At 38.9% G+C, this 15,203-nt stretch overlaps 1 protein-coding gene across 1 annotated transcript in view; it reads right to left on the bottom strand.

The window, feature by feature from the left end:
* Nucleotides 1-687: 687 nt before the first annotated feature.
* MTX2 (metaxin 2) overlaps nucleotides 688-15,203 on the bottom strand; it is a 29,683-nt gene continuing 15,167 nt past the window's right edge. The window contains exons 4-10 of the mRNA XM_084209278.1: nucleotides 7,221-7,293; nucleotides 5,882-5,958; nucleotides 5,062-5,154; nucleotides 4,379-4,417; nucleotides 3,868-3,993; nucleotides 3,187-3,263; nucleotides 688-1,165 (exon numbers count right to left, since the gene is read on the bottom strand). Of these exons, the coding sequence (XP_084065404.1) occupies nucleotides 958-1,165; nucleotides 3,187-3,263; nucleotides 3,868-3,993; nucleotides 4,379-4,417; nucleotides 5,062-5,154; nucleotides 5,882-5,958; nucleotides 7,221-7,293 (693 nt within the window). The 3' untranslated portion in view covers nucleotides 688-957. The remainder of the gene's footprint in view (nucleotides 1,166-3,186; nucleotides 3,264-3,867; nucleotides 3,994-4,378; nucleotides 4,418-5,061; nucleotides 5,155-5,881; nucleotides 5,959-7,220; nucleotides 7,294-15,203) is intronic.

Raw genomic sequence — 15,203 nt, 5'->3', positions numbered from 1 at the left:
ATCAGTCCTTGCTTACACACAGGAACTCTCCCTTGAAAAGTTCCAAGTTGCCAGGGTTTTTGGAGCACCACAGTGATATTTCTTTGTTTACTGCTCTATCATTGCGGCTACATGTACCATGAATAATGCGGAGGCAGGAGGACCAAGACATGGCAGCCACAGGCTCACAGTGACTCCTTTTTCTATGAGAACCACATCTGGTAGATAGATCAAAGTTCAGAAGCAATGTCAACATACTGGAAGTGGAAACAGTGAGGCAGACACTTAGCTAGCAAATTTGTTTCTTAAATACATTGCAGGACAAGCTGGGGATTAAAACTGGGAAACTACAGGAAGAAAAAAAAATTATAATCAAAAAACCAAAGGTGAATGAAAGATAAAAGCAGAGGTAAGACACACACAAGATGAAGGACTTGCCAACAGGTACTTTGACACAAAAATAGGAACTGACTGAATAAGATCACATTAATTGTGTGCTACAGAGCTCCAAGACATTTTTTCCACCCAATTTCTGAATAACTTAGCTGAGGCAGACAAGCATTAAGATCTCTAATGCATACTTTCATTCCCAGCCTAGTAATTCTAACTAGTTCACAACTTTCTTCCAAGTGTCCTGTCAAAAGGATCCCACTCGTGAACTACACAGAAATTAAATTTTGTAAAAGAGGCATTTAGAAAGATCAGAGATCAACTTTCAGTGTTTTATTTTTTGAAACAGATACAATATTTTCCAAGGTCACTTTACAGTCAGTGGCATACAGACTATTAAAATGGAAACACTCGTACAGACATTTCAGCTTAAATGTGCACAGTAAATTCTACAACACAAAAACTGTATTTAACATTTTTTCTTGCTCCAGAATGACTTGGCAGCTTCAAGAATTTCCATTCTCAAAATCCATTTGTAGAGCAATGATAAACCCAAAACTGCAATATGATCTACCCCAAGCACCATGCTTATCTCAGCAGGGACCTCTTGGAAGATCGGGCTGCAGTTGCAGAGCTGTCTCTCTCATGACCCTCAAAGTACTGCTGCTCTATTCGCCGACAAAACGCTGTGAGGTTACTGTAGTTCTTCACTTTTTCTGAGAGTTCATCAGTGATTAGCTGAGTAGTAAGGATTGTGAACAGATGTCCAAACACCAGAGCATCTAATTCAGTTGGTCTGGAAAAAAAAAAAGAAAAAAAAAAAAAAGAACAGGTATTTTGGAAGACAAGTCCTGATGAAGAAAAGCCGTGCTGTTCTGAGTAACCTGTAGCTAGCCATACAGTCTAAGAACTGGGATGAAATCAAGCAAGGCTAAACCAAATGTATGAAATCTGCCTAAAGGGTATATTAAGCACTCTGCTTGTTCTCAGGATGGCATTTTCCTTGCTTTAGGGAGCTTGGAAATGTGGAAATAACATCTCTTAGATCAGACAGACTTACTGATCTAGTTTCAAACCATGCTCCACCTTTTAGTCCTGTAACAAGGGCAAATGCTTATCAGCTGTTTTGTGACTCTTCCTTTTTTCTTCTGCAGATGTGTGTTAAAAAAATCCAACTATTATCTCACAAGGAGGGGAAAAAAAAGGAGATGAGTGGAAGCTTATGATTCCCATTCCTTTTTTTGTGCTATGCAACAGTTTGGAACTATTCAACCAATAAAAACAGGAGTTCCATGGTGGCAGCAGCTGGAAACATCCCTTTTCTGAAAGGGGATTACACAGAAGAAATCAGGTATTTTGGGAATGCTTTAGGTATGATGACCCTTCTGAATTGTCACCTGGGACCTTTAAGTAGTCCATGTCTGTGTGTAGTCCATGTAAAAGTAATTTTTTTTTTCAAATCTATTAATAGCTTCAGAGTCCCCCTTTACTAACATTCAATGTATGCAGCATGAAGCTTTCCTAACTGATACAATTTTTGCTTTTTTACCTGTGGATCACTAAGCACTCTCCAGGGTAGAGATGGACCCCTGCATAACCCCTTTTATCTGTCAGAAACAGGCTGCTTTTCTTATTTACCTCCCAAAGACTCAAAAAAGTCGCAGACTGAAAACTACTGGACTAAAACCACATATTTTCTTACTAATATTTCCAACAGCTAAAAAATTTAAAGGTTGAAACTACCAAAAAGCCTGGTTAACAACCAACCAACACAAATTCCCCAAGTTACAATTCTTTAGAAATACAGAAAGAAAAATTAAGAGATACTATGTTTAATAATCAAAGGAGAAGATGCACCTTAAAGTCATCTTCTGTAAGACATATTTCTCTGTCCTCTGAATTCAGACTACCCAACTAGTCTCAGCTTGGAACAGATTAAGGGGCAAAGCCACTATGCAGAGAAGTAACCAAATGCTGCCATTTGAAGATATCTGCCTGTTCAAATGCAGTAAACTGAAATCCAGACCTGAGCATTTCTAGACTGATCTATGCACAGGAGACAAGAGGGAGCTAATGTGATGTTATTTAAGTCTGTAACATTTCCAAAATTGTGAATTATTGGAGAGAAAAAAAAATTAAAAGAGTATATTGCAATTGAAAGAAACCAGTGAGAGCAGAAGACATTCCATGGAGGTCAGGTAATTTCTTTTTTCTCTCCTGGCAATGTGAATCTTGTTTTTCACTTTGCATTTAGTTCTTTGTGGATCAGCTAGCTTCTCCCCCAGTTCTAAGAACTCACAGACACCCTCATGCTAATTCAGTTCATTCAGAACTGGTTCTTGTGTTAAGACAAGCTGCCCTGATCAGGTTGGCACAACATACATTCACTCCTCTAGCAGAGAATGTTACCCAAGAAATACAAGTAATGCTTTAAATGTATCATTTTTATATTATGCTTTTATATGATGTATTATTTTTATATAATGCTTTAAATGTATCATTTTTAATTAGAAACTAACAATATAAAAATGTACATTTGTAGCCTACATAAGTTGTGGTAGAATCTGTAGAGAAGACAAGCAGGAGTAAAATGAAATCATAAATACAACAAACTTACAGAAGCTTTCCCTTTAAAATCTTTAAATACTTATTCCTGAAATTTCACATTTAGATTCCAGTCACACATTTGTATTTTTGCAACGACTCACACAGCATTAAAATAAAATAGGAGTTTCATAAAAATACATTTGTATGTATGTGAGTATATAGCTATATCTCATATTGCTGGGTGCAGTATTTCAGTGAAGAGTAACTTACTGCTTATTGAAGAAATATGGTTGTGTTCCTAATCTCTGGGAGAGAGCATGACAGCACTGATCTACATCTTCAAGCACCTATCAAAATACACCAGAAAGAAAGAAAGATCCATATTGTCAGCAAGTAACATCATTGCAAGAAATAAGCTCCTTATTCTATTTGCACTGACAGTGGGAACAAGGAATGTAACATGTTGGAATATCAAAAGCTGTTAAAGTCAGTCAAACCTACACAGCAGGCAGGTAGCAAAGTGTTACTTAATCTAACATTTGATGTAAGGCAACTCTGATTAGGTGCTTCCCATAACATTTACAACTCAGCTTAATGAAAGGTATTGACTTAAACCCCACCACCTGCCACAATCCCAGAGCGCCTATCAGCATCATACAGGAAGCAGGGCACAGAACTCACAACCTATTTTCAGGACTATGGCCTAAACTGACACTGACAGAGTTGTACAGCCGTGGCAAAACATCCTTCCTTGGACCCCATCAGGTTGCACATAATTTAAAATTTATCGCTGCTGAAGGCAAATACCTGGCTCCTGTTAATGTTTAAAGTACAGAACATACGTTTCACTACGTGTTTCAGGAACATCCTACTCTCCAATGCCTATTAAAAAAAAAAAAGAAATCAAAAGGAAAACAGGGTAAAGAAATGAGGTTCACTTTTCATACTTACCTGTTCAAGTGTCTTTCCAGCCCATCCGATGGCTTTCATCTTCCGCCTAACCTCCCACTGCTTCTGATAGGACAAAATGCGGTTCAGAGGCCAGGGATAAGGAGAGCCATACCTTGGGTGAGTGATCTGTGTGGAATAACAGAAAGGTACTGTGTTATAATGCAAGAAATACAGACACCTCTTGAACAAAACAGCTCTCAGAAAAAGAGCTGCAGAAGAGAAAAGCAGCTGTGTGTATGCTGCAACTATTTGCAGAGAATCCACTGTTTGCAGCGTAACTATTTAAAGCTGTTATTTCAGAAACAAACAAAATCTGTATCTATTCCACAGTCAGCTCCCTCCAGTAACACAGCTTCCCTAAAATGTGTATGCAAGTGAAATTAAAGTGAAAAGACTTTATCATTAATGGTACAAAGCCCCATGTTTCATTTATGAGTAGGGACTTGCAGTTGGGAGCAAAAGTGTTTTCTCATTAAATTTTAATTAAGATGAATGCTGTGGAACCACTCACCTCCTCTACTGTAACATCATCACACCACTGGAGATAGAGCTAGGAAAAGAAAGAACACTTACTAAAACTTCCTAATAAAGGAGAATACAGAGACAATCATTTTTCACTAGTAGAATTTTCTTTTCTAAATTAGATTAAAATTTCCATTTCATTTCTTCTCATAGACCTTTGATGTAGAAAAGAAATTAAAACTGGAAGGCAAAAGCCCAGCTGCTAGTCCTTACTTTACCAGCACCAAAACTAAGCTGAGACCAAAAGCCTGTTCCTGTTGCCCACAGCCACCTGCATCCTCCCAGTGCTTCCAGCACTGCCCCCACACCAGGACTGGGGCACTGAACTGGCCACAGACAGGAGCACGGAGGATCCCAGGCTCCCAGCGTGCAGATGGGGACAGTGACAGGGTGCCTGGCCAGCCAGGGGGTGCGGTAGGACCCCAGGAATCACTGGCATTTTCTGGTCAGTTACTTCTACAGCTGTGTGCCACACTGGACATAGGTGAGGGGAACCACACGTGGCTACAGGAACAGGTCAGCAAGTAATCCACAGGGTAGCTGAATTTATTCCTGTCATTTCACCTCAAAAGATGATGACCTAATCTAGGAACAGCACTATTTCCACTACAGGGAAAATCCTAAAACTTTCTTGCCTACTACAGTGTGTGGAGTTACTAGGGTTTGCTGTACCTCTGCTGTCAAGAGCATATTATTGACCAATTCCATGTAGGCTTTCATCTCAGCTTTTTGGACTTCATCCAACCCATCACTGAGAGAATGGCCCTAATGGGGAAAAGAAAAAACACATGTAAGAATGGGTATTGGAATACTCAGCAACATATGACCCATGGACCTTAAACATCAATGAGCTTTGGCTCAGAGCCTATTCTCTTACACAGGTCAATAAAAAATTACATGTGGAATTTTTACATACAGTATCCTTTACAATTAAAACCAAATCATCACAATGTAACTAATCTAATCTATAAGAAATCTAAGCTAATCTACAAGAAATTTAGACTATTATCAGTTACAGATGAGCATACTTTGAGCACACAACCTCCTGGTTAGTGTATCCCTATAGCACGAAGTAAACACAAATTAACATCCGTGATACAGATTCAACTTCTCAGTGGAAACATGGCATTTTTTAAAATAGAGGGGAGGGCTGGGGCAAAGTTGAACAGTATCTGACATTTCAGGATTTAAGACAGTCAGTTCTAGGCTTAAGACCTCTGAGACCCAGAGACAAAGCATGTAGGAAAATAGTCTCAGAAACTGGTGCTGGAATGCAGCTATTCTGCATGGAATTTACTTGGAGAATCTGAGGACATTACAAAGAAAAACATTTTCACCTCATGAACTCCTGTTCCATGATATCTGTCTTTTAAAACAGTACTACATTCCTATTTTTTTTAATAATTCAGTAAGATTCCAGAAAAGCACACTAAATCAGTGCAGTGCTAAGCAGGATTAACATTCATAATTAATGAAAACAATGTACTATTACCTTGGCTTTTACAAACTGGACTATGGGCCCAAGTTCAGATACTACTTGATTTCCCACATGAATAAAGGGTACTTTGCCTGTAAAAGGAGAAATGTATTGGAGTAATGAGACAGAGAGTGGTGGGGCAAGAGAAGGGAACAAATGCAAACCTTCTCTGAATTATCATTAAACCCATATAAAGAAGGGAAACAAGTTAAGTGAGTAAAAGTGAGTAAAAACAGTAAAGGACCCCAGGAGTAAGGGCAAAAAGAATACATGTAATTCTGCCTACATTTAAAATTGAAGCAGTATCATTTTCCCTCTTGTGCTCTTTGTTTTTAGAAGAAGAAGGAAGTGTACAGACCTAAATTACAACACTAGATGCCAGCAAGTGTGGGCATGAGGTGTGAGTGGCAGAGAAGCCACAGCATGTGTCACCAGTCCTAGTCCTGCACATGCAAGATGTTCCTGTGTGCCTTGATTCAGCATTTCAAAGCTCTATTTACTAACAAATAAGTCATATACCTGCATATTTTGCTTTTTCAGGGGTTTCACTCCTGCCAAGCAACTGTTGGTTTTGGGTATTTTTTAAATCGCCTCATTTCACTGCTCTAACCAAAAATATCAGTACCAGCATGGAAACCCATAGAGCTGGCAGACATATAGTGACAGGCACTTCCATTATCAGCCAGAGCCAGGTAATCAGTAAATATGGATCTCCTCATACAACAAAAATCTGGGATCTTGGCACCTTGCATTCTATAATTCTTTCTGATTTTTAGGCAATTTTCTGAAGCTGGTGTCTGGGCATTTTTAGGCAGTCACCTCCAATGAAAACAGGCTGTGTACCCTTCTAATACTTAACTTTTGGGTGGCGGGTTTGAATTTTTTTCCAGACAGTCTCATGGATCTGAGGAAGATTTAAAATCACCTGTCACCCTGTACAGTGACAACGCACCCTTTGGTCTCCTGCATCCTGGCAATCAACTCCTACACAGAGTAACAAAAGAGAACCTTTCTCCAGCATTGCTTCATTCCAGCAATAGGAAAATATAACAGCATTTCCTGGAATATTCCCTGGCTGCAGAATAAAGCCATTTTTGGACACATATGTCTTTCTGCTTTAGGGCATTTGAGAGAAGGTTTCCACCAAGCACTGAGCTGTGTGAACACTTTGCACCAATACTGTTACTCTGCATTTCACTGTTTTGATTGCTTGCAGAGGAGAAACTGCTCTGGAGAGCAGGGGAAAGGCAACCCACACACAGTAGCACTGCCTGTTATCAGCAAGACAAGGCCTAGTTGCCATGGTATCAAAATGGAGGTGTAACACAGTAATCTAAATGAAGGCCACACTTACCAGATGGGGACATGTACTCAGCGTTTGCCCTGCAAATCACCCGGATTGGCAGATTGCACATTTGCAAAAAGGCCTGGAAACAAAGAGTCGCATTTGAAAAGCATTCATACACCAGTGGCAAACAAATGTGGTGCTCTCAATGCATCTGCCTGTGTTAGCTGGCTCCCAGCACACACTTAGGATATAGTTCCTTGCATACTGTTCTTAGGAAGAAAGAAGAAGGGTAATTAAAAGAAAAACAAAGGAATTTTTACTTCTTTAGACAACTGTTTATCACTCAAACACCGACTGGAATTCTTCTAATGCAGTTTCATCTATTTTTATTGTTTTTTCAAGATGGGCAAAGAAGCAGTATCTGACAGACACAATTAGTGCTGTGTCTGTACAAAACAGAGTGACATTTTGCCCCTTTTAAAACCACAATACTCATTTCTCCTGGCTAAAGCTGGCTCATCAAGGCAATGTTATGTAACATGGCACACATATGGCACCTTCCCACATCATAATTACAATAGCTGCCAAAATTTTGCTCTGTGATACCGTCAAAGCACAGGTCTTATTATTTTTAATTTATGGGATTCATGGAGAACATAAGTGATCAATTTACCGTTTCCTTCTGTCTGTGTTCTTAGATTCAAAGCTTTCTCAGAAGGATAACTATTTCTGTCAGCACCTGCCACTACCACAAAATCCATAGGCTGTTTCTGTTGAAATACCAAAATGTCAAGACAAATATTTGCAGTTTGGACAGAACACGGCAAATAAGGAATCTCTTACTTGCTAGAGACTCTCACAACTCAGCTCAGTCCTATCATTCATTTTGTCTCTGCAATTAGCAGGTCACAAGTCCAGATTCCAAAATTACTCTATTAACTATTTATACAATGTGACTTGAGGTAAAAAGGCCTAGAACACTAAGGCTCCCAGCATGAAGAAAAACAGTGCTGTAACACAGCACTTTCAACACAAGCCTCCTCCCTGCTCTTCAGATGGCAGGATTCTCACAGCTTTAGCTGCTCAGACTCTAATCACACACATGAAAGCAACCTAAACCTTAACCTTAAGATTTGCTACTCTTCATAACAGAGCACAGATTCTAGTAATGTTGGAAATCATTTAGTCTACCTTCAGTTAAAAAAATCAAAAATGAAAAGAAATTTAAGAGGATCCTAAAATAAACACCAAATCAAAAACCTGAGAAAATTTTCTTGGAATAGTCATTTTCAGTTCTGATGAATGCTTCATTAGGACTGACACTGAAAAGAATGATTCATGCTTAAAACTGGATAAACCCACACCCCCTTCAGCATCCCCATGCCAAAGCCTCTTCCACTTCTGTCTTTGTCTATATTTAGGATTGGCTTTGAGTGATTAAATAAGCCTAAATATGTAATATAATATGTAATATTAATAGTATAATCTAAATATAAAATACAATCAACCCAAGAAAAGAATTTTTTAACAAACCCTGCTATTACATCTTTTAAAAGATAGAAGCCCAGGGAATAAAAAGACCAGTGTATCTGTTTATTATGAGCTGTAACTTGTGTCCAAAGCATGACCTGCTCAACTTTAAGTGCTCCTTACATAATGTTCTGCAGCAAAATGAAGGAAAGGTCCACAGTATAAGAATCTGCACTGCTTAACTAAACATTAACTAGAGAAGTAGGCCAGTATCTACTTCTTGCCTCAGCTTAAACTAATGGTCCACTGGACGCCCTTCATGTCAACTAAAATATTCATGTGAATCAGTAAAAGACAACAGTATTATCCCAAATTAGGAGGGCTCAGTCTAAGAAATAAACCTTGCAATGTGCATTACTATGAGTACTTACATTCTTTCACTGATGTAACTGACAGGCTTGAGAAATTATTGGCATTAACAAGTCAGGTGGTTTTGACTTTTCAAGCACAGTGAATGCATTCCATATTTATGGAAATTATAGCTTATTTTAGAAAAAAAAAAAAAGACAAGGATCATGACCAATGCATTCCTACAAATATTCACTGCCAGAATTTTTTTTTCTGATGCATTCAACTTGGTATGCTAGATATTAGACAATAACTGATATTAGACAGTAAGTGGCATGAACTATTACCAAAATAGTTGAAACTGGAAAAGATCAAAGAAATCTTAGAGAGAGAATATAGAACAAAGCAGCAATTTCTCTGAGTCTTTATCTCATTACACGCTTTAGCCCAGTGATCAAGGGAGGATTTGTTCCCTTTCTGACCACTCTCACAGAATGTCAAGAACCAGCACATTTGGTGTGCAGATGGTATGAGACCACCATGGCTTCCAACTCTGATAAAAGATGCCACGGAACACTGATTACTTCAGCTCAGAACATCTTGTTTCCCTTTGGGTACCTCACATACACAGTCTGAGCAGGCAAGTTACCCTTGCTTTTCTTGTGAGAGAAATCTTTTCCTGTTAGCAAATGAGAGTGTGCTCAGCTCCTCTGAGTGCATTTGGGCAAGAGACTGAAGGCTGAAACCACTCCAGTGCAGTTTTGCTGAGATTTATGCAGATATCAACACCCCTTCAAAGACAAGGCATTGAAAGTTGAGCAATCTGAAAGACCAAGGGCGCAGGCTTATTCTAGTACATCAGAGATTATTGTTAACATCCTAAATTTGGCTGATCAACTTAGAAAAGGACTTAGAGGGGCCAACTGAATTCCAAGTAATACACAATTTAGTTAATGACACCCCTGTGAAAATTCACCAGAAAAGGGCAAGCAAGACAGTAACAGCAAAACTGGTTTTGTTTTGTTGAAACAAAACATTTAACTGAGAAACAAGAAACAAGACATTTAACAGAGCACAGCCCGTCCCACCTCACAAAGATGCCTGTAGTTCCAACAGCATTAAACTTCCAGCTCCCTTCTCCTCTGGGAAAAAAAGTGTACTACCAAAGAATGAAGAGGGTGACACTACAGGCCTCAAGCTGGATCTCCTCCAGCACCAGAGGAACAGAGTGCATCCCTTCTCTGGATGAGGTTAATGTAAGAAACAGATAAAGGCGTTAAAAAATAAAGATTTGGCTTCATAAGGTCTGTCAGTTTCTCTCCCACACATGCTCTCTGCCTCTTTCCTGCAGTCTAACAATCTACTCTCTCACACTCTTCCAGCCTCTCTAGCTGTAGCATTATCTAACACCTAGAAAGTGAAGGAAGAAATATGGGAAAAAAACATTTTTAGCAATGATACCTCTTTTTCCAGACTGAAACCATTGAGTCTACAGTGCTGCTACTGCCCCTGTGCACCTTGTTTTTAATGGGAGACTTTGCTGAAGACAGAGACGGAAGGTTTCTGCACATCCATGAGGAGAAAGGGATGAGAGGGAGGCAAACAGAAGTAACCAGATGAATAATGTCTGTGCTCCCTTACCCTCCCAATATTTACTGTTACAGAGGAGGGAATAAAGAGTTGTGGGCAATGAATTGAAGAAAAGTATGGGGAAGCCTCTCAGTGCCTTTCGTGCCCACTGCACACTGACCTACCCAGGACTATGGTTTGTATTGAATTGCCTTACACTCACTGAGAGGAGCATGAGCCCCCCTGTTTTCAAAATCAAGTGGCACAACCAAGTTCATACTTTTGCTGTGAGAGAATGAGGTATTGGTAACTATGTGAACAGGGCTGACAGGAAGCTTTGAGGTGACACTTGTTACAAAATTAATCAAATATCTTATGCCTATCATTCATTTCAATCATGGCAGGTGACACCTCCTGCCAGAATTATGGAGTATATTTACAACAGCACTGCTAAAAGGACAATCCATGTAAGGCTTGCTTCTTCTTATAGTCCACCCAATTAAAAATTCAAAATATAAGTAGAATGTTTGATTTCAATTATCTAAAAAAACAATCAGAGCAATCACCTTTGCGCTGATTTGGCATAGTTCAAAGGTCCAGAATCCAGAAACCACAGCCAGACACAGGACAACTCAACCCACCCATCCCTTCCTCCTCCCTCCCCACCCTCCTCTTCTCACAGGACTGACATTCTCATCTCTGCTGCTGCCACCCCTGGAACAATGCAAGAAAGGGGTGCCATTGTGTCTTTCTCTGATGACAAGTACGGGAAGTGGCTGTACATGCAATACAATGGGAAGGCACAGGAGAAGGGAAAGAGGAGGGTTCTTTATTTATTACTAGAGTAAATTGGTTTAGGTGTGATTTTCACTCTTGCTCTCCCTTCCTCTTTGCCCTGCCAGCTAAGGACACCGTCAGCTGGACACATGACACGTGTTGGGCAGCAAATCACCCTGTCAGAGCTCCACCACAGTGCTCTTCTCTTCCCCTACAGCTTCCTCCCAGAAAAACACATATGAGCAAACACATACACTCATTAAAAATGAGTTACAACTTGAAGTAAATCATATCCAGATTGCAGTTTCTGAGATCAGAGGCAAGAATGAAATTACTTATGCCAAGACTCAAATAGTTCACAATTTACGTCGCCACATGAGGAACGCTATTTTCAGATGGCACAGTCCAGGCTTCATTTGAAGAAGATATATTCATGATTAGTTTTTAATAAAGAACGAGCCATTCCAAGCCATCTCTTACTCAGCAGCCCTTCTAAAGGCACTCACACAACATACTGTTAGGAAGAAGGAGTGAAATGCATTTTCTGGTTTCATTTTTATGTTATTTCATGAGCATACTATGGACAGTATGTGGTGACAACTAAAGAGTTATTCTCTACTTTACTGCAGGAACACATTTTAAAATTAAAACCCATGAAAAAACCTGCAGAATAATTCAGTTTTCATATCAAACAGCTGCAGTCCCTGTAACTGAAATAGTGTGTCTAAGGTTATAAATGAAAACTGTTCAGTATCATTGCTTGAGTGACAGATTAAATTCCTAATCCAGTTATGGTAATGGCCACATGTGTAGTTTAACATAAATTAAGATCTTAATTATATTTGTGACTATTTTAAACAAAATAACAAATTCCTCTGTACCTGTGAATGTAATTTATAGCAAAGCCACGTTCATTCTCCAAAACAATCTATTTTATACTGCATCATGGCACTGGCTCTAATAGCATAATGTAATTCTTGTTGTAGCATTCTACAACAAGAAAGAGTGGATTCACTGGTAGCACAGAGGTTTTGAAGATAAATGAAGATTCTATTCATTCAGAGGTAATTTCATCTTAGAACTATATGAAAGATGTTTCACTCACAAACAGTACCTGTATAGCTTGGGATTTAAGAATGTTTTCAGCAGCAACACAATGCTGCTAGATTGATTATGTTGATACTGCATTCCTCATCATGAAGAATTCCAGCTTTTATTCTTTTTTAAAAAAAGGGATTGGCAGATTTTCATTTCAGTACCAAGCTTTTGTTAAAGCCTCAGCAACAAGTTCAAATTTCTGCTAATGTTTTGTCTAGAGAAAATCCAAACCACAATTCATACGCACACACACACTCAGAGAAAAAAAATCACAAATCTGTCAAGGGCAATTAATCATGTATGATTTACACATTTATTTGATTACTTGTTGAAGTAAATAAGCAATTGGTCTGTGTAACACAATTTTAAATTGCCCAAACTTCCTTCTGTCATTCAGGCCTAAGAACAGACAATTTTAAAAGCACTTCCCTGGAATATGTAAAGACCACTTACACTGACATTGACTGCACAAGCAATTAATACAGATCTTAACAAAATGAGCTGCAGGCTCTCTAACCTCAGGACAGCTGTCATAATTTCCAGAATTCTGAACATTTTAGACAGCCTTTTGAACAAGACTATGAGACTACATAAAGATTCCAGAAGAACCTGTAATAAAAGAGGCAGTCTCAACATTCCTCTTCCTGACAAGTTGGAACAGTGCAAAAGATGCTCTGAGCTGCCATTTGAGGTAAGAGGCCTGGCAGAGTGCAGCTGTATTAACCCCCTCCCTCCTACTTGGCCAGGCACTAAATAAAATGGCTTTACCTGCACCAGGCATCAATAAGGAGACAGAGCCTGGACAGACCCTCTGCTTCAGACTGAAGTACACTCTCCTATGGTAATTCAGTTTTAATCTACTTCAGACTCCATTTTTCCCTCCTTAAAGCTGTAGCATTGTTTTGTTATTGAGATATATTTGTGTATTGGTTTTGGTGGCTTTTTTTCACTGTGATAAGCCAGATAAGCAGGAATGCTGTATAATGGTAGTTGCACATGGAGAATGGTTTCAACCATGTGTCATGCTACCCAGGAGGTGTGTTTTCATTAACATGGATGGGAAGAGGGCTGAGTGTCCACAAGAACAGAGCCTTCATTCTGTTACAATCTCCTTTCAATAGCTGGATATTCATTACTGATTAGTATTTTCCCTTGATTTTAATTTGCAGTGAAAATAAAATTTCATTCAATACCAAGGCTTTGCAGCCCAAGATCAAGTGGACTTGGCTGTATAATACACTACTTCGAGTTAACAAACAAGAAGTGCAAACACCAAGATGTACCAGAGATAATCCACATGCTACTTGAAGTTACATTGTATTTTCAGAAAATGAAAGAATCTGAACCCAATAAAAGCCAAAGAAATTGCTAAATTAGTCTGATTCCAAAATAAACAATGAGCAGAAGAAGAATTAAAAACAAACAAACAAAAATAAACAACCCTACCAGAATCAACAGAGAAGTTCCACAAGATGGGAACAATTTTTGTGTTTGGTTGGTTTTTAACTACTATAGGCCCCAGCACAGTTACTCAGCAAAAGTTCCCAGAAGACTGTCATCCCTTCTCTCATCTGACATGTGGCTATTAAGAGTCCAGATCCTACTGCACAATGAGAAGTTGTAAGTCCAATCATTATTAAAACAGCAAGACTCAACCAACTTCCAATATTCAACCTGCAGCCCTCTCTACTCACTGATTACATCTGCAGTGAGAGAAGCTTGCTCTGCTGTCTGCTTCATCTGCTCCCTTAACCAGCAGTACCTGAAATGCCACCTGAGTTGCAGGGTTGGCAACAGTCAAGTTTTACTCTATTACTTACTGTGGCACAGGATTGTATCTGTCATTTTATGTGTAGATATCAGCATGTATGTCCCTCTGAGACCTGAGAGCAGCTTTACAAAGAGGTGCTACAAGGAAATTTTATAGAAGATCTGAAAGACTGGCTGCAGCACATTCAGAATCTTGCTGTTAAACCATGTTTCTTAAAGATTTGATGGTGGCTGATTCCACATGCTCTTACAACTCAAATTTCTGATGTTTTCACCACATGGAAGTTCAACAGCCTCAAACAAGCTATGTATCTGCTCTGGTGATATTGATGTGGCCCCAGTCAGTAACAGGGGGAAAAAGAATAACAGTAGTAGGAAAGAAGTCCCAGGTACCAGCTCCTATTTCTCCTCCTATCCCTCATTCCCAAATTTTCCTTTGAGAAGGACACACATCCCCCAACTCCCACCACCTCCCTAAAAAAAAAACCAAAACCAATAAACAGCCAATCTCTCTACAAAATAAAAAGCAAATTCCTTATGCAAAACACACTGATGTATTTAAACCTCTCTGATCACTACATATGCTAGTATCATTTCAAAATGGATCAAAGACACCAAGAATAGTTATCCTTTCCCTGTCACAACCCTGTTACACAGATTCCTCAAAATTGATACAATTCCTCAATACAGAATTATTCTATAAAGTTTAAGATCAGATATCCACCAGAGCCATATTTATAGTCATGGCTACTATCAGCTGTCCAGCTAGAGAATATTGAAGAAAAACAAGGATTTTTAATATATTATAGTTAATTTATCATCTAAGTGACATGTGTAGGATAACAATGTACTAGAAACAGTAAAGAAAAATGATGCATTAGAAAAGGAAATTTTGGGGTTATTTGGTTGGTGAGATGGGGGTTGTGTTTTAAATACAAGCCACATATACACGTATTGCTAGATGGGAAGAAAATTAATGAGAACCTCCAAAAATATAGTTGTTGGGGTAAAAAGGAG

This window comes from Fringilla coelebs, assembly GCF_963513975.1.
Source record: "Fringilla coelebs genome assembly, chromosome: 7".
NCBI lineage: Eukaryota > Metazoa > Chordata > Aves > Passeriformes > Fringillidae > Fringilla > Fringilla coelebs.
The sequence above is the reverse complement of the archived record's forward strand: the minus strand, read 5'-3'. Positions and strand labels throughout refer to the sequence as shown.